Source organism: Mytilus galloprovincialis, chromosome 5, assembly GCF_965363235.1.
Source record: "Mytilus galloprovincialis chromosome 5, xbMytGall1.hap1.1, whole genome shotgun sequence".
NCBI lineage: Eukaryota > Metazoa > Mollusca > Bivalvia > Mytilida > Mytilidae > Mytilus > Mytilus galloprovincialis.
In genome coordinates this window covers 11,271,762-11,292,351 of record NC_134842.1, presented here as the reverse complement: position 1 = coordinate 11,292,351, position 20,590 = coordinate 11,271,762, and the positions used below count along the sequence as shown (strand labels likewise).

Below are 20,590 nucleotides of genomic sequence, written 5' to 3'. Positions count from 1 at the left end.
GTCTAAAATTTAACTAAAATGCTAAAATTGTGAGGAATCCAGTAATTAGCATGACTTAATAATGCTAGTACCCTATATATGTGCATAGTATTGTCAAAAACAGCCCATATTTATGTAGCAGAAGCATTCAACTATCCAATAAATAGCTAAAAGATTACATTTTCACAATTTTGTAAAACTGCTATATTTTGGGGCCAAAAAGGGGTCTTACTGAACCTACTTCTTTTAAAGATCGCATTACTTTAACTTTTTATCGGCGAAATAAAATAGGTACAACAGTTCTTCGCAATTAATAAAAACTGAACTGACATTATTGTCATCAATGAAATATATCTAAGATTATAAAACATTTTTGTAAAAGAAAATGTAAAAAATCTGTTTTGATCCATGATAGCTTTAAGATATAATATTGGGAAAATTTTGTGTTAGAGCCCATTTTTGATAATAAACTCATCATAGATACATGGACTAAATTTAGTATATACGCCAGACGCGCGTTTCGTCTACATAAGACTCATCAGTGACGCTTATGTCAAAATATTTATAAAGCCAAACAAGTACAAAGTTGAAGAACATAAAGTTCCCTATGTATGTATGGTGTTTTCGTTCCCTGATGTTATTGTATTTATAAGTAAATAATGAGAATATTACATTTATTGATGTTTAGCTTTATCAACAAATTAAACATAAAAACTATCACAAAGAACCACATAGATTTAATAATTGCTTCCTTTCATGGTTTACAAACTACAATGCTGCAAAATTGAATGAATCTATCAGATATAATAAAATAAAAATTTACTAAAGGACAATTACATTAGAACAAATCATATGTTATCTGTTATCAAAATGTCTAAAGTTCTGAGACTATTAAGAAAAACGTTGTCGTTAATAGTTAATGTATTGAAAATCCTTACTTCGTAACTACAATCCTTGTCCCTTTTCATGAATGTGACCTACCGAATTAGATTTTTTAATGGGTTTATAATAACATTAGCAACACGACGGGTTCCACATGTGGAGCAGGATCTGCTTACCCTTTCCGGAGCACCGGGGATCACACTAGGTTTTTTGGTGAGGTTTGTGTTGGTCAGGCTTTAGTTTTCTGTATATATGTTGTTGCTAATTGTGTACTATTTTTTGTCTGTTTGTCTTTTTCATTTTAAGCCATGACGTTGTCAGTTTATTTTCGATTTATGAGTGTGACTGTTCCTCTGGTACCTATCGCCCCTCTGTTGAATTCCTCGATTATAGTACTGTTAATTATAAACCTGAAAAGTTATTGAATATTTCCTATGATAAACCTTAGATAATGAGACTCAAATACGGTATAGGATCAAAAAGATCTTGGTCGTTTAGCAAGTTTGTTTCGGTTTTATCACATTTCACGGTACTTATCTATCCCAAATTCATGTATTTGGTTTTGATGTTATATTTGTTATTCCCATAGGATTTTGTCTAATGCTTAGTCCGTTTCTGTGTGTGTTACATTTTAATGTTGTGTCGTTGTTCTCCTCTTATATTTGATGCGTTTCCCTCAGTTTTAGTTTGTTACCCCGATTTTGTTTTTTGTCCATGGATTTATGAGTTTTGAACAGCGGTATACTACTGTTGCCTTTATTTATCAGTGCGTGACATCGAAATGATACAGTTATACTGTTGAATCCCTTTTAGATAATTGACGCAGTTAATAAATTGTTGAAAAAGTTACTCATATATTCAAAGGGACATACACTAGCATGCATGGTAAAATACGAAAATGCATAACTTTTAATGATTTTTTTTTCGAGTTTAATGTTGAAATTCGTGCATTAAAAGTTCTGTATTGTAAAAATAATGACTCATTTAGAATTCTTTTTTGTGAAAAAATAATCCTAGAGAAAAGTAAGAACTCTAGAAATGACTTTGGATTTCCGTTCTATAAATAATATCAAAATGACAGATAAATCAGTCTGTTGAAAACGATGATTGCACCAATCGTTATAACCTAGTCACATGAGTTTACATGCTACGAATTTATAGTGCATGACGTGTTAAAACATACAAGTACATAACATATTGTTTAAATTGTTATCTATTTGTGTTAACTTTGATAAAGAGATTCTGTAATTACTGTAATGTTTATGGTAGTTCTAGGTTAATCAAACATAGAGCGTGTATATCCAATCTCGATGTATTTCGTCAATGAAAGCAAATCCGTGTTTAGTTTTGTGACTATCTGAGCAAAACCAGCTAATTTCCTAGAAAATCTCTCATTGTCTGTCATCACAGGAAGTCATTTCATCGTGTAGAACTGTAATGATCCTCAAGGCACAAACTAAATAACTATAACAATTGTGTTTTAAACAAATTAACTACATGCAACTTAATGAGAATAAATATTGAAGACAATTTGTTCAGCATGGTTTATGGATCATTTTAATTGCCATAGTGATTTGTGACATTTGTATAGGTGTCTTATTAATCATTAATGATGTGTTCTACTTTTTCATAAAAAAGATAATTATAACTTATTATTTTCTTGAAGATATAGTCAGTTTTATTAAAAATTGTTTGTTATGTATTAAAAAGTAGAATCACAAAATACTGAACTCAGAGGAAAATTCAATCGGAAAGTCTCTAATCACATAGCAAAATCAAATGGCAAAACACATAAAAAACGAATGGACAACATCTGTCGTTTTTCCTGAATTGGTACAGGCATTTTTAAATGCTGAAAATGGTGGATTAAACCTGGTTTTAGAGCACCAAACTTCTCACTTGTACGACAGTCTCGTCAAATTCCGTTATATTTACAACGATGCGTGAACAAAACAGATATGATAAATAAAATAGTCAAAATACGGGTACAGCAGTCATAACTATGTTACAATTTTAAAAGAAAGAATTTTACAAAAAAAAAACCCACAAAAGCATCTATCAAACATTGCTTTGCGTGTCTAACGTCAGAAAATGTATACGTCACATAGAAAAAACTTTTCTCGTTCAATGTTGATACAAAACTATGTTATAATTTCACATGGGGAATGTTGGCATACAGGGTTAAAAATTAAAAGTATGTTAGAATTAATTTCAGAACTAGACCGAGATTTGAAATTATCCAGAACTTCTTTCTTTCTAAGAATCACTACGCGATTAAAATAATTTTATCGTTTGTCGTTCAACGTATTTTCTAATTTATAATAGAACACTAACATTATGACAGGATCTTTTACAGTGCAGAGTCACGCTATAAGAACCAAAGAAGCACAAAAAGTCGCATATCCAAAACACACCAGCAACATCACATTTGTTGGGGCAGGATTTGCTTGCTCTCCCGATGGACATCAAATCACCTTAATTGTTTTTGTTATAAGTGGTCGTGTTGATCTTACTTTTAAGTGTTTCAGTATATATCTTTGTGCTTTTTAATATTTCAATGTCTGTGTTGTTTATACACATAACAGTCTTGGTTATCTTATCTGTTGACATGAAAAGTGCATCGTGTTGCTCAGTCTGTTGTTTTCTATGATGTGTTTTGTAGACGGTTGTTTGTTTTATGGTCGTGTTTGGTGTTTTACAATAAATGTGCTTCTTTGTTAAGAAACAATGATTTATGATTGTGAGTGTCAATATCACTCTCGTATCTTTTGCTTCTAATAAGCTGGTGACAATAGTGAATCAATTGAAAAAACCCTTAGAAAATATAACCTAATTCACAAAAAATACAGGGCAACAAGTCCATATCTGTAAATGTCTGATTAATTACAAATACACGGAAACGCATGCATGGAATGTCTGCAAATAATTTTTATATTAACTCAGTTGATTAATTCATGACTGCAAACCCAATTTATTGTAAAGGATTCATTAATTTAAGGTAAATATACTTGCAATATTCACTGAGAAGATTAGTTCACTAAATTGTGTTCTCTTATAGGGAGCTGATGTATTGAACACGAGTTCTTGTCAACAAAATATGTCATGTGTATACCATTCGGAGGTGAAACAAGTATATTGATAATAAGAAAAGGAAAATGCAATATTTAACGAAGTAAAGTAGCTCGTTTGACTAACAAGAATTTCTTCCAGTAGCTCTCTGCTTAGAAATAGATGTGAAAAAAGAACAATCAAATGAAAGGACAAATTTTACTTGATTTGAAAAAGCAAATTTAATATCATGACTTGTAAAGTAAAATAACTATGTAAGTGCTGAGACCATACATTGCTCTATGATATCCATTTGCGATTATAATAACAATTCTTTTCATTTTATTTTTCATTTTTTGTTGCCGGACAAGCAGCAATAATAGTCAAATCTCAAGACGCTTAATAGCGAAAAATATGCAGATAATTGATGAATATGTAAATCCCTTTGGTAGCTTCGACTAAATGTCTTTCGTTTTGTTTAGCATTATCGTTATATTAAATTGTTGTTGTGTAGCTAACTTGTTTAGAATCATCTTACATGAAAGACATTTTTATCTTTCTAATTTGGGAAAAGACCATACTAAATTTACACATGTTATCAATTTGAATAGGGTTATTACAAACGATATTGCAATTTATTATCAGTTTCTTTTATAATTATTGATTAAAACAACATATTTCCAACCACTGCTCACATAATATGTTTACGTTTCATTCTACGGAACAGTTATGCATGTAAGGTAATTTCTTAAAATAAACCTCAAAAGACGTTCACACAAATACAAATTAAAACTAACTGATAAAATGCTATTGATTATGGAAAGTTTGTAAAAGTATTTATTTCTCACTATTGTCAGCAATTCCATAAAAAGTTAAAAATATAACAAACTTATTTTCGGGAACATGCTTTTGAGAACAAATCAATACAAAAATAATATTGTGATTTTTGAAAAGTAACATTCAAAAATATCAGATTATAACCCTGATATTGCAATTCGCAGTACATGTTACTAATAGACTATAAGTGACGAGATGTCCACCACAACAAGGAAGTACTAAAGAGATTGACGAGATGTCCACCACAACAAGGAAGTACTGAGGAGTGTGACAAAAAATCCATTGCTGTTTATAGTTATTGAACACAGTTTCAAATAAAACAAAAAGATATGGTTTGTACTAGAATCGTATAGCATATGTCAACTTTGATTTCAACAAATACATTTATTTGCTACTTTTTCATATTTGTTTTTATCTGACACACAAATAATCGATGACTTTAAACGCGTTTTCAATTTTTGCTTTTAACCTCAGATTTCGTTAGATGTTAAGAATCGCCAAGATGTTTTTTTTTCAAACGCTTTGTTCTGTCTTGTTTTGTTTGTGGCTTTCAATAAAATTTTATCAAATTGAGGGTTTCCAGTGAATCAAACTCTTTTTGTTCGGCTTAAGTCTTGAAATGGTACAACAGTGGTTGTGGATAATTGGTTTAAGGTACAACCCCCGCATTCAATCTACATGAAAAGCACAACATTAGGTAATGTAAACAAATGTATACATAAGTAAACAGAACATAAATGCTTTTAATCAAAGTTGAACAATAAAGTTATATGAAAGAGCAAGATGCATGAGGCAAATTGTAGCACGATATTAATCACGAAGGTATGGCATTTAGTTCAAGAGATTTCCAAAAAATAGGAATCGGAATTCAAATAAGGACTAGGCTAAAATATAAGTCTTGTCTTTTCATGTTTTCCCTTTTAAGTCTACAGCAAATATGTTTCTGTCAACTTTATATTTGATTCTGATTTTTTTTGTGATATTCGTTTCATATTGTCTATGTTAATACTAAAATCATTATTTTAGTGTACATAAGTTCATTTCAAATTACCAAATATATACTCAAAAAGAAAACACATCCTTTTTCAGCTGTTAAGACTCTTCTTGACTGTTCAAATTCCAAGAAATCCATCAATGTTTATAGTGATACACACAATGAAAAAGATAAATATTTCAAAGCTATATAAGTTATTTCTCTTCATTACGGTTTCTCTATTGCATACACGAAGGTCCCTTTTAGACATTTGATTCAGTAAATAATAACCTTATGTTATGATTTGCATTACATGACTAGAAATCTAATTGCTTCTTCCCCCAGAATGTTTTGTCGCAAACATTTTTCCATTTTAAATCAAAACAATCCAATTTTCCGAGAAATAGGACAATTAAAGGAAATTATACCGATGATGTATTGTCATCAATAAAAAACTGAAACCTAGCTTCCGGGATTTAATAACGCAATGAACTAAAAAAACCTGTGTTTAGAACTTTTAAATCAACAATGATAGAAACCCCTGACTATTATTTATCTTTCCCTAGGTAACGTTTATTCTAAATCAGAAACACTTTCATATGTCGTTCTCTGATGAATGGTTTGTAATATACATGATATAAGTTTAACCGGAGGTGAGGTTTTCCACGTTCAAAAGGTCTATTTCTGAAATATTTTTCTTTTAAATATGTAATAGAAAACTACTGCGGAGGTGGGGGATCGCCCTAGACACCTGATTTGCCTCCAACACTTAAGCATACATTTAAAAAGCGAAGTCAATAGATGGATATGTTTTAGAACATGTTTCCTAATATTAGATAACACATGGTTTTTTTACTTAATGATCTTTGCTCGTCATTTGAGAGAATGCTACATAGCTGTACTATATACGACTGAATGAATATTAAAACTGATTTTTCTACACAAGGAAATTCATGTACCTAGTCAGGAATATGACAGTTGCTATACATTTGTTTGATGTGCTTTAGCTGTTTTTTTTTTGCCACTATATTAGGGTCTTTCCGTTTAGAATTTTCCTCAGAGTTCAGTATTTTTGTGATTTTACGTTTTTTCCCACTTTTATATGACATGAAAGTTAAATAAGGTGCAAATAGTGCATTATGATCCGTTTTTATCTGATTTTAAAATTCTGATGTTTTTGTCTTATTAGTTCTACTCATTACCTATCTAAACACTATCATGCAATGTTTGCACCATGATACTCTCCTGGTAAATCACAAATCAACTAGAATCTTAGTACGAAACGAGAGAAAGGTGTGATAACTTTTCTTTTTTATTGATCGTTTTGATGTAAAAACATACAATAATGCAAGACCTAGATAGATAAAAAAAAAATAGGTCGCTGTTAGTATGCGACTTAGAACTGACAAAGAGATAATAAGTATTCGATTTGAAAATGCAATACATGATATTATCTAAATATTACGGTGGAGTTCATTAGATTTGCAATCAGTTTGTTTAAAAAAAATGTATAGATTATTCCATACGTTACCCATTCTATTGATAAATAACTATTGTTTGTCTTCGATTATAGGTATAAATATTCGTTTATACTTTCATTACCCACACAATATTACGGCAGGTCACAAATTTTTTCTTGCATCACATCATAGTAGCAATGAGTATATAAACCCGATAAAAACATATTACTGAATATGGAGTCTCTATTATAGAGGAAACGTAAAATAACTTAAATTTCATTACTTCACTTAGTGTTTCTTATTTGCATAGTTATACAATTAATCAAAACTATCTGGCACAAAGCCAATAAGGAAAATTGCTATTAATTTCCCAACATATGCAAATACAGATTAAGACGGATGGGTTAATAGATGTATATTGTCGTTCAGGAGCAAAGAGTATTCATTTTGATTTATGAATATTACGTAAACAGGAAAATAAAAATCACTTAAGAATATCGTTCATTATAGACAAATATTAGCCTGACTGTATGCATACACACTACATTGTGGAATTGGAACAGTCTAAAATGCACAGAAGCCTTTCTCTTTTGACCATCTGGACCAAACATCCAAGAATTGTAAAAAATAACAAGACGAATAAATAAATCCTGTTTTTCCAGTTTTATATCTATTAGAAACACCGAACAGATTTAAAGAATAGACTTTATGAACCGTCTGAGAATATCATCACCTTGTTCAATGCCAAAACATGGATACATGTACATGATAGTGAGAAAATTTAGGACCATAGGTTTCATAAATATAAGGCAATACATATCTAGTTTTATTAAACCTCAGTTTGTTTTTCTATATCAAAAAATAATTAAATATGTGTGCTAACTATTTCCCTCGGCTTTGCCTCAAGCCGTAGTTGGTATCTCAGGGACAACACACTTGCTATTACCCTCATAACCAGTCAATAAGTGTATACTATTTTAACTATCAACAACAAAACAGGTACTGCCGATAAAAACCATATCAAAAAGTGTGAGTCCTACTAAGATGAAATTAACATGGTTAAGAATACTATCGGTTATTCAAAGGGTGAATCATTGATCATACTTGTAAATTCCAATTTTTAAGAATAATACAGGTACAACGAAACTGCAAAACAAAATATTTGTATGAACTAAGGAATTTAGTAAAGGTAACCCTTATTTAGGGTAACTAAATCTACAAAATATTAATTCCTAGTTATAGATATATTACGTACATTAAAATCTAAACATAACTACTAACAATGGAAATTAGTTATCAAAAGTACCAGGATTATAATTTAGTACGCCAGACGCGCGTTTCGTCTACATAAGACTCATCAGTGACGCTCATATCACAATAGTTATAAAGCCAAACAATACAAAGTTGAAGAGCATAGAGGATCCAAAATTCCAAAAAGTCAAACTCACAATTTGTTTTCTAGTGTCAAGGGAATTTATAACTTTTCAAATTGTATCAAAATTGAGAAGTGTAGCTTACTATAAAACCAGTCTTACCGACAAAAAATCAACTTTAGAAAATTCATGTGCTAAGTATCAACCCGTTCTAGAAAATCCATTAACAACAATAAACAAAAAACACAAAAAAAGATAAATACAGAGAAAAAAGGGTGTAGAAACATTGATCTAATGTATCGACAATTTACAATTGATAAATAGGTATTGGAAAAATACTTCGACGAGACAGTAACCCAACGATAAGAATACAAAGATATATCCATTGGAGAACATACTGTTTTTCTATAATGCTAATGTCTTAATCATTAGGAGTATTTAGAAGTTGTAAATATTTTTGATAAGAAACAAACAATCATCGTCACCATTTTCCTCTGCAATATACCACTAAAAAGTAAGTAAAAGACTTCAGAAGAAGCACTTATGATAGTCCTTACTCCGGGTCGGTTTATTTTATTTCTCTGTAGTCATCACACAAGAGTGATATAGAGCACTGACAGGGAATATGAGCCCGTATCCCCTTATAAAGCCAAAATAACTACTGCCGTATAATGATTTCAACAAACTTAATAATTTTAATCTTCAGTTTTTGTTCACAGGAGTTCATAGCTTCTGTGAAGTTAACCTATCAAAATGCCGGATCAGCCGGTATATTTCACTTCAGTATTATATATGGGATTGTGTCCTTAGTCTAATTTTAAGCCATGGCGTTGTCAGTTTGTTTTAGATTTATGAGTTTGACTGTCCCGTTGGTATCTTTCGTTCCTCTTTTACAGAGGTCAAATACTCAATAATGATCAAAGAAAAAATAATAGTAAACATAATAAAGACAGGAAAAAATATGAGATATATACTTACCAAGACATCTAATGTCATATTTTCAACAGGAATTGTATGATTAAGACGTGGGACGTTATATCAAGAACAATTTTATTAGAAGAAAGAAGATGTAGTAGTTGTCAAAACATATAGCTACATACAGACAACTGAGTTTTAACGCGATAGTTTCATTTTTATGAATTTTGTGAATTTTTTGAATGTTTCTTTTTCTGTAGTCTGAAAGTAAAATTGTTTATAAAAAACAAAAAAAAAAAAACATTTTTCATAAAATATGATGTTAAATTGTAATTTAAAACTCATCTCATTCGATAGGAAAATAATGTTTCTTATTCTAATTAGTCAAGTTAGTTAAGCGTGTGCAGCTTAGATCGGTACTGTTTTTTTTTGCATTGACGATAGTAATATTTACGCTTTGTGCCAATCTGTGAGTTCTTTGGTAGTCATGTTACTTCATTTGTCTTCAACAAGAACGTTGGATAAATTAATTCTGCAGGAGTCTTTAAAGTCTGACTATATAGTTTGTGCTTTTTTCATTGTTTAAGACTTTTTTCCTCTGCAAAATTGGTACGTTTGCTAAATAATTTTTTTTTATCGAGCAAAACGCCCTGCAGTGTCGTAAACTACAGTACAGATAAGTATGTCGGTATTACTAAACAGAAGCAAATATCGATGCAGTTTATTTTGATCATAATAGTACATGCTTTTATCATATGTCAGCACATATTACAACTGCAAAATAGTTGAATGGATTGATAGCTCATTTTATTTATGTTGCTGACATCGTCCTTTAAATTAATGCCAATGGACTTTGAGGTACCAAAAAAATCAATCAATCTTCTGTTGACTGTTTGAAATGATATTTTATTTGAATGTGAATATTTGTATGATTTTAGTAACGGTAGACAGTGTGTTTCTAATGGATATTGAACAAACTGTTTTAAGCTTAGGTAAACAGTAATTCTTCAATGGCAATGTAATCCATTATGGCAGCATTGCATAGTTAGACACAACAACATTGGTTCTTTGTTCATATTTTAAAACTTCCTGGAATAGTTTTTTGTTTTGAAACGTTATAAATTGAAGAAATCCCTCGATTAATCAGTTTTATAATGATAAAAGTCAATACCAAATGACTGAGATCTCCTTATATAGATTTGTTCACAAACCGATATCCAATGAAGTATCAATTCTCATTGCTATCGAAGGATTATATTTTGTAGTAAAATACTCAGTTTTGACATACTCAGCCACAACTTCATTGTGCTAGATATAAGACATTATATGTATCTATAGAAACATTTTGTCATTAATATAAACCGAGATAATTTTTCGCTGACATTAATTGAAAATTGTGTTGTATTTCAGGTAGGACAATCAGAATAGAAATGAATTGTACGAAGAGACACGTTACGTTTATATGGGCTTTGTTGGAATGTCTTTTGTTCACAGGATTAATATTTGGATGGCCGTGGTTTTTGTCAACATTACGTCGGAACAAATACTTTTTAGATCTTTGTAACGTAACATTACCCGATGATGATGTACACAAGTTTCATGATGGAGAAGGGGAAAATGCATTATTGAAACCGGGTGGAATTCCCGACTTCGACGGACAGAACGCTAAACCGCGGAAATGTCGTCGACGTACCACGACAGTAGCCACTACCGAATTTCCTGGTTCTTACTACGATTCAATGTTGAATTATACATATTTTTGTGACGAGCAAGAAGAGAAACTCGAACTTATTCATGCTGTCGTGTTTCTTGTAAGAAACGCATTAGTTTTTCCGATTGGAATTTTCCTAGATATGTATGGAACAACAAGAACTCGGCTCCTAACCATGTAAGTGTTTTATTATTTCATTTCTAATTATAGAATGCAGCCTCATGTCTTTTAAGAAGCACATGATTTTCAGGTTTGTATTTGCGTTTGTGTCAAAATGAAAGACCAATTTTATACATTCAAAACAAATTTGAATTTTCGGTTAATTTGTTTTTTTAAAGATCGATCACAGGTTGTTGTCAAGTCGAAACAGACGACAAATTTATAACCTATACATAAATAAAACTTCTATAACATGATGAATGTAATTTTTGGTTTGTTTGTAATATGAATTTGCTTCCGTATCACGTAAGAGTTGGGCAATAACTCTAGCTTTGCAAATATAACGTCACATAGAACTCTGCTTTAGAAGAAAAGACCATAGTTGATTACTTTATAAAGACAAATAATTATGAACAATGAAAACGTTTTTACATTCTTAAGATAAATATCATAGGAATATTTTCAAATCCGAGTGTCTTTAATAGAAAAACATGGTTTTGATAAATTGTTTGTGAAAATACAATCTAAACATTTACAAAACAACGGTGTGTTACCGATTTACGTCTGTTTTGAGACATGGATTAGCAAGACTTGGGACGCATTCATAAGCCCTGTCGAAGCACACAATATCACCTTTTTCAGGTTCATTGGACTATCTCTTGTTTTTTTCGCTTCACTGATATTGTTTTTCTTAATTTTTCGATCGAATATGAACTTCGGTTTACTGCCTGAATCCCAATTTTCGATGTGGCTTATAATTGAGTGCTTGTTCTATTATCGTTTTTCCTGTAAATTTTTTTTCAGGTTTTTGATTTTCAAACTTTTGGTATTGAAGCTACCTGTAGAATTTTTTTTAAAAAAACACGTGTCCTACTCATAAAAATCCGTAGTCATGTAATTTTTAATGATACAATAAGGGCAACAGTAGTATACCGCTTTTCAAAACTCATAAATCTATGGACAAAAACAAAATCGGGGTAACAAACTAAAACTGAGGGAAACGAATTAAATATTAGAGGAAAACAACGACACAACATTAAAATGTAACACACACAGCAACGGACTAAGCATTAGACAAACTCCGATGAGAATAACCAATATAACATCAAAACCAAATACATGAATTTGGGATAGAAAAGTAATGTGACACATCTTTTATCAATGTGAATTCACACTCAAATATAGGAGAAAACAAACGACACAACGGAAACACAACATAAGAATGTTACACACACAGAAACCTTAAATTTTCAAAATATATAAGTTTTGTTAACAACAGACAATTTATAGGTAAGAGATACAGGTACTGTTCTTATGATGATAAGGCATCATACTATTGTAGATTGATCAATGATTTTAATTCATTTCTAAATTATAACTTCATAAACTATCGATAATATAATTTTTGACAACTCATCTTGACGAAAATTTGAACATTGAAGAAAAAAAATTATAGAAATATCTGTAAAATAAGAAAAAAAATATTTAATTAAAAGCTAGATCAGTGTAAACTATCTGGCTTCAAATAAGTATTCCGAATATATGCATCCGAAATAAACTATTTTTAACGATAAGTTGGTTCGAGATACAACTATAGCAATAAAGTTGTAATAGATAATTGAAATCAATGACCATAAATAAATTGCATCATATAAAAGGCAACTCGATTCGTCCAAACAACGAGTTCATTGGGCTATAGAATTCAGACCACCTTAAGACATTTAATCGTTAATTGTTTCGGACGATTGATAGAAGAATCATACAGTATCTTAATTCATGTATATAACATATAAGTTATCACGGTGAAAAAGTTATTAATGTTGTAAAACGTACGGTGGCATTATTTCAATTTTTATCACTAAAAACAGCAAACCAATATCACGGAAATTGTTACCAGTGTAGGTAACGTAAGTTCTGGACTACGTATAAAATGAGACGCATACCCCATTTGCAAGAATTTCTGGTTTATAGTGGCTTGAGACACAAATTGTTACAAATAAACTCATCATAGATACCAGGACATAATTTAGTATAAACGCCAAAAGCGCGTTTCGTCTACAAAAGACTTATCAGTGACGCTCGAATCAAAAAAAGTTAAAAAGGCCAAATAAAGTACGAAGTTAAAGAGCAGTGAGAACCAAAATTACTAAATGTTTTGCCAAATACAGCTAAGGTAATCTATGCCTGAGGTAGAAAAGCCTTAGTATTTCAAAAAATTCAAAAATTTACAACTTTAATGTTATACTAATCCCTTTCCATTTTGCGGGTGCGAGTGCTGCCTTGTAGCGGCATTAGCCTGCTCTTTTTTCGAAATGTACAAGGGTGTCTTTTACGTGCAAGATATATGGCCTTATCTTAACACGGGCACAGCCATTCATCATCCCCTTCCGACAGCCTATCATCGTTTCTCAAGACCATACTGGTAAATGGTGTCAAGGGAGAGCCGAAAATTCAGTCCCTGAAATTTTCTCCTAGGAGCGGAGATCGGACCAGAAATCTTTGTGTTAGCAGCCTGGTGCACTACCCTCTACACCACAGCTCTCCTACTTTAAAGAAACGAAAATGTCACCTTTTTTATTGCAAACTTAGCTTTATCAGTAGGGGCCTTTTTTTTTAAAAAGGTATCAAATATTTTTTCTGTGATCTGTTTGCCTTCTTTTTATATATTTTATACAAAAATTAAAACTACAACAAAAAGCAAAATATCATTAAGAATACCGTTTTATAGAAATGTATGTTTATTTCATACTGGGTCGCTTTTTAGCTTTTTGGGATTATCTTTACACAATTGTTATTTCTGCAACTAATGTTTACTTGGAAAGTCAGACTTTTTTCACTGGATTGTTACTCCAATATCCAACACATCAAAACCATATTGAAATTATACAGATCGTTTCTAAATGAAATATACCCTTACTGACTAGAATACTTATTGGTGATTACATTTGTTCATTTGCCTATTCGTAAATTCAGTACTTTTTCTATGTTGTGTCTTGTGTTATATTATTTGTATGTTTGTCCTTTTGTTTTTAAGCCATGGCGTTATCAGTAAATTTTCGATCTATGAGTTTGACTGTCCCTCTGGTATCTTTCGCCCCTCTTTTCGTCCTTTTTGTCTACCTTTTAGTACTGTTTAGAACGTGCAAGCGATTTATAGCCAGAAGTTACTTGATCCTTATGGATATTCTTTTTATGTTACCCACATAGCAAGTAACTATGATTTTTATAATTCTCAGCTTTGCTACTGAGGAACGGTTTTATATTTGAAATTGAACTTTCTTTATTACTGAAATGCAATATACAAAAGCTATGTTTAGATTTGATACGCTGTCATGTCATTTTAAACAAAACCTTTTCATTTATATTATACCCACTGAGCATGAAATTTGTTATAACACATCTCTCAGCTTCTCTATTTAGAAATAATTTGATATTTGAGAAGGAACTATAGATTTTTTTTATTATACCCATTCATCATTTATTTTTTATGTCAAATAATGAAGATATATATTTTCCGACATTGTAATCAACAGCTATAAAATCTTATTTTTCACTGATGTTTCTTCCCCGGTATAATATGTTCCTAGATATGCTTTCTTGAATTTTTACATCAGATATATAGATTGGCTGATTTGTTTCGTCTGTTGACTGTAATTTATCAAAACAATGTACTTGAAAACTCTTCTTAATCTTTTTTTAATAATATCATAAAAATTATTCCCTCTCCTTTTTGGGGAGATTACTATAGTATATTTGCTATACATTTCATGTTATTTTCTTACAGGTATAAAACAATGAAAATCTTTCCAAATTAGACAACTATCATATTGACAATATTGTGAGCATCTACATGTTACCGTTCACAATCAACAATAATCAAAACCAATACCGTATTGTAAGATGTACATTGCGAAAAAATTAAAAACATATGTTATTAAGAGACACAGATTTTTTTAAAGACATTATCTAGTATTACATGAGAACACCATTATGTTTAATGGATAATTTACCATTTAAAATTCTTTGTAAAACAGATTTTTGATGTCAGTAATTTATATCCTTACTCATTTAAAGAAAAATAGACAATAAAGTTGTGTAAATCTTAAACTAGATTGTAATAATTTCGTAAAATGCAATGGTTCTGCTTGCAAAAGCGCTTTGAATTTTGACTGATTGCCTGAATAAAAATCGTTCAAAAATATAAATTTACTTTATTACATGACGTACGTAGTTTAGTATTTCAGTTTCATTTGAGCATATAATATTTATTTTAGATAATTGGAAATATCACGATTTGCAAATACAGACGCAAATGCACATTTTTATTTAAAAGATATATCAAAATGTAAATGACAATTTTAAAAATGCGAAACTAAATAAAGGTACACTCGAAATATCTGAATATCAGGATCGTTATCTCGATGAGCAGAATTAGATTTAAACATGCCCTAATTAGGTTATGTTTTTATAAATGGCATATTATCGTTTTGAGACATTATAAAAGTCATTATTGTGCAAGCTGCAATACTTTGTAAATGACATTAATGACTGAATTGGTTAGTGTTTGACGAAGTGTCAGTTATAAGTCAACGAAAATGATTTGACATTTTACTAATTGAAGAAATATTTTTGAAATGCATTAAAATACATATATAAAAGAACCAACTGTGATTTAGAGAAGGATTAGAATCATTTAAAATAGTTAAGATAACGTACAATTTTAGATTTTATTGAATAGTTGAAGACGTTTTTTTTATAAATTGAAAATACATCTTCTTTTGAGACTGCTGGTTTAAAAAATGTGGGACGATACCAATATAGAACAAATTAAACTACACAAAACAATAGCAAACGGATAGCATACATAAAATTGAGCAGCTGAAACACCACAAAAACCCGAACACAAGTAATGTTGAAGGTTATCTTATCGATAAGTAACAACAATATGCAAGACGCAGTAAAAAAATGATTTTATATTCATATATAGAAACCAATGAAGGCAACAAATCACAATAAAAAACAAGACCGGATACGTTGAGTTGAGACAATTCGGTCAACGAATTCCTGAGGCGAAGGAATAAAGTTGTAAAAGCGTCGATATGCACATTTGTTTGCAATTTCTCTTACAACCAACGAAAACAATGATTGATAGAAGAGGCAGATAGTCAGTTCCTTAGACTATTGTGTTATGTTACGCGAACAACGTTTTAAGATAAGGTGTTAAATTTTACTTTCATTTCCATTTCACGTTGTACTGTAACATATTTTTCCTGATAGAATTAGTATACATTTAAGTGGTAATTATTAAGTTATTTAAAGGTCAGTAAAAAATGCATTCACCTATATGAGTTCAATATTTTAGCAACCCAGACAGTAGATTGAATTACTTGGTCATCACGGCGACATGCATATTCCCTTATACAATTCATGACATTTAAATGTCAATTTGTGCACATGGGATATTTTATATTTCATAGAATATGTTGTTACAGCGGTTATATCTTCAATTGTAATTACGGAGCAATTGATCCAGTGAGAGTTTAATAAAGTGTCGCTTATCTTATTACAAATTGTAACATTATTCTGACAATTTTAGTTTTCATGAAATTAGTTTGAAAAAGTAATAAAATAAGATAATCATATTAAACAAAACTGCATCCGTTTGAAACGAAAAGAACACACACAGACATACAATCTATATATTTTGCTGATATTCCCAACAACAAATAGTTTAACGCGTTTATGCTGAAAATGAAAAGAGGGTTCCCTCACATATAAATGAAGACATAGGTAGAAAGAGGGACGGAAGGGACTTGTCTCCCAGTGTGTTACCTTATAAGATTTATTACTAAAGATAAGTAGGAAAGAGAAACCGTGCGCAAAGTCAAGAGCAAATATGTACAATATTGTTATGTTTTCCATAAAACGATTAATTGCTCTTTTGATAAATTTATATTGAGATAGGTTGTATTTGATAATAAAAAATATCCGCAAAAATCACATGTTGTCAGTGTGATATATTATCTCTATTAGTAATACATGAAATATTTGCATTGAAATTGATTTTAACTCGACGTCCATGCGTATCAATCTTACCTCTTACGTGTCATAGCATTCCAAAAAGATAACACACAGAACGACCAGTTTAAGCGAGTAGACCAGACTTTCAGATTAAAACTGTACTAAAACATATTTCTTTGCCTTGTTCAGTTTTTAAAGGAAACATGTTTTACTTGTGAATGACGAAATCAATTTAGAAATCGTTTTTGCAAACCATTTGTTCAGAAAAATAAAATAGAAAAGGTTCCAAATTTGAATTTCGAGGTAGTTTTGATATAGTAAAAATATAAAGTTAATAAATTTGGATTTATCAAGTATGTGATTTTTTAATTTTTTTTTCAACTCTTGTTTACTTTTTTTAATGAATTCGTTATTTTATATATGTAAATATCAGATTAAATTATTGTTCCTCATTCCATATCCAACAGATACAAGTCGGTTTTGATCGCTACTGATTTGTAGACGTACAATTCTCATAAAAAATTGAAATGTCGACAGCATACTTTACCATTATGATCAAATAAAGAACAAATAAGGTCATCATATGGTCAAAACCAGAAAACCGCATTACAAAGTCGATAATGAATTGGTAATATACGGTTATTATTCCACCTTTTGTCCAGGTGAACAATTCGGAATGAAATAATGGTGAACAATCAATGCCTGCGATAGCGTGCATTGAATAAATAAAAGACGTGCCATCAAGACACCCAACTGTTTTCATCGTGATATGTTATCCAAATAAGAATATTGTTTTTTTCACTCGATAACCATATTCTAACATTATAGCCCTAACATCATACTATAGTATATACAAGAATGCTTTTTGATATCAAAAGTATGAATCATCAATTTCTAGATATGAGCCCTATGGTCATGTTTTACAGGAGATACCAAGACCTGGAAGTTAAAAAGAATCCAAATTATCATCCTTTATATATAATAAATTGGGAACAGTATATCCATGTCATTAACAATGAAATTGATCCTATTGTAAAAATAGTGTAAATAGGAGTAATATGAGTAATATGTATCATTAAAGGAATGTATGAATATTGTTGATATGTTAATACAAAATGTAAAGCCTAAAAGTAAAATAACAACAAATTGAAACCCGAGGAAAATTCAAAACGGAAAGTTCCTTATGAAATGGCAATATGAAAAGTTCAAACATATCACACTAATATCATGAATATAGAGATTTGAAAAAAATGCATATTTTTGGTATTTAAAAACGACATTCTTTCACTCGCTTAAAAGTTTGTGCTCGTATATGCCGACAAAGAAGCTTACAACTGGGTAATTTTATGAACGCTAATACTTTACCGAATTTCTTAAGAATGGAATTATAAATTCCTACACATTCAGGTCCGTGCTATCTACAAATAGTCAAACAGTAAACAACATAGCATTATTCTGAAGGTATCCTCTAAAGATTTGCATGTCATTACCATATGCGAATCTGTTACCTAAAAGGCCGTTTATTTTAAGTTTTAATTATTATTTATTTGTCATGTAAGGTCATTTAATAGTTGATAATAATACCCTAAATGTTGTGTTTATGACCGAAGCCCGTACATTGACTTATGTTCGTTGGTTTAAATCTTCGTCATTTTGTCTCTCGTGAATAGGCATTTCGTTGTCAACGTTAGTCCATCTCCTTCACTTTTTATGAGATTTGTTCATGTGTTGTTGAATATTAAATGATAAAATCATCGCGATAAGTACTGGAAATGATTTATTTTTAACAATGAGAAACGAAAGATAATTAAGGATCCAAAAATAAGACTTAATTGTTGTACACGTAACAAGCTTTCTATATAGAAAAGAATACGAAAATAATACTATATTAAGGGTTAAAGAACATCAGTTGTTCTACCAGCTAGTCAATTGCGTGTTGTTAAAATATGCTTTTTCACTCTTTGGTCTTTTGGCAAAGTTGTTTGTGCTGTATTTAGACCTCTCTACAACGAAATGTGTTTTACATGCACACGAATAAAAGATACTTTTTTTTTATCCAACGCAAAATAGGTTTGAGCGTTGTTTTCATTTTAGATTTGTTTATAGATACATACATACCTTTTTTTAATTTTGTTCTTCCTCACGTGATTCTAACTCATGTTATTGGGATATCGATACAACACCACCTGCACTGTATCGAGGACTCTAAACCACACGAATACTTAGATTGAACTTACTTATAATTTTTCGGTGGCCTAGTGTTTCTGTTCCTTGTCAGCATAGAAATAAAACACAGTTCCTGCAATAGCAGGCGTGAAGAAATAATATCTATCTTTTAGGATCGTAAGATACAGAAATAGAAAAAAAAAACATGCTAAGTATGCTTAAACAAGTAACAGTTCTACGACAGCATACATTAATTGAGACGCTCTAAAATAAGATAGTGCTATTTTCTTTTCGTAAATTTGTAAATTGTTTACCCGAGGAAAGAACTCATGATAGCAATTTATCGAAATACAGGTCCTGATATGAGGAATGCTAATCAAAATAAAACAGCAGATTTACAGGAAGATACGGATGATGATTGATTATAAATTTCAGATATCATATCAATTTATGGACTGTATGTCCCTCATGCAAAGCCCTGATTCTTCTCCGAATTATTTGTCTTTTTTTGTCGAAACAATTGTTCGAAGTATGAATTAGATTTTGGATTTTAAAATATTTTTGCCTCAAGTATCTCTGAAGAGGTCTCAATATCGAAATGCGGATTTGGCGAAGTACCATTGGTAACTAAACGTTATTTTTTTGAACATTGTAAATATAATTATCATTAGAAATTTAGCACGATCTTTGAAACAGTTGGCTTGATAACACTATTGTATCCTACTACAAATAAATAAATCAAAAGTTTTTTAGTCAAAATCTGATGAATGATTGACTCATTTGTGTTGTAAAGTAGACTACCTATATCATGAATTGCTGTTTTGTTGGCATATGAAGTAGGCATTTGACCAATGGTCTAATAACGCAGCAAAACAAAATAAAAACGTATAATGATTCAATATAAAAAAAGATATAGTATGATTTTCAATGAAACAACAATCCCCCAGAATACGTGGATGCTAGCAATTATAGGCAAAGCTAAGGCTGTTGAGAATGAGAAAAACAGATACCGAACAGTTGGCTATAAAATACCCGGACAAATATAGTGTGCAATAATCAGAAAAAA

The 20,590-nt window shown here is 30.6% G+C and overlaps 1 protein-coding gene across 2 annotated transcripts in view; it reads left to right on the top strand.

The window, feature by feature from the left end:
* The window catches only part of LOC143075137 (equilibrative nucleobase transporter 1-like), a 183,062-nt gene that overhangs the window by 105,086 nt on the left and 57,386 nt on the right, over positions 1 to 20,590 (top strand). The window contains exons 1-2 of one of the 2 annotated variants that reach the window (XM_076250454.1): positions 4,970 to 5,078; positions 10,878 to 11,355. In XM_076250454.1, the coding sequence (XP_076106569.1) occupies positions 10,898 to 11,355 (458 nt within the window). In that variant the 5' untranslated portion in view covers positions 4,970 to 5,078; positions 10,878 to 10,897. Of the gene's footprint in view, positions 1 to 4,969; positions 5,079 to 10,877; positions 11,356 to 20,590 lie in introns of those variants that run through there. The other variant, XM_076250453.1, reaches the window with a different exon arrangement.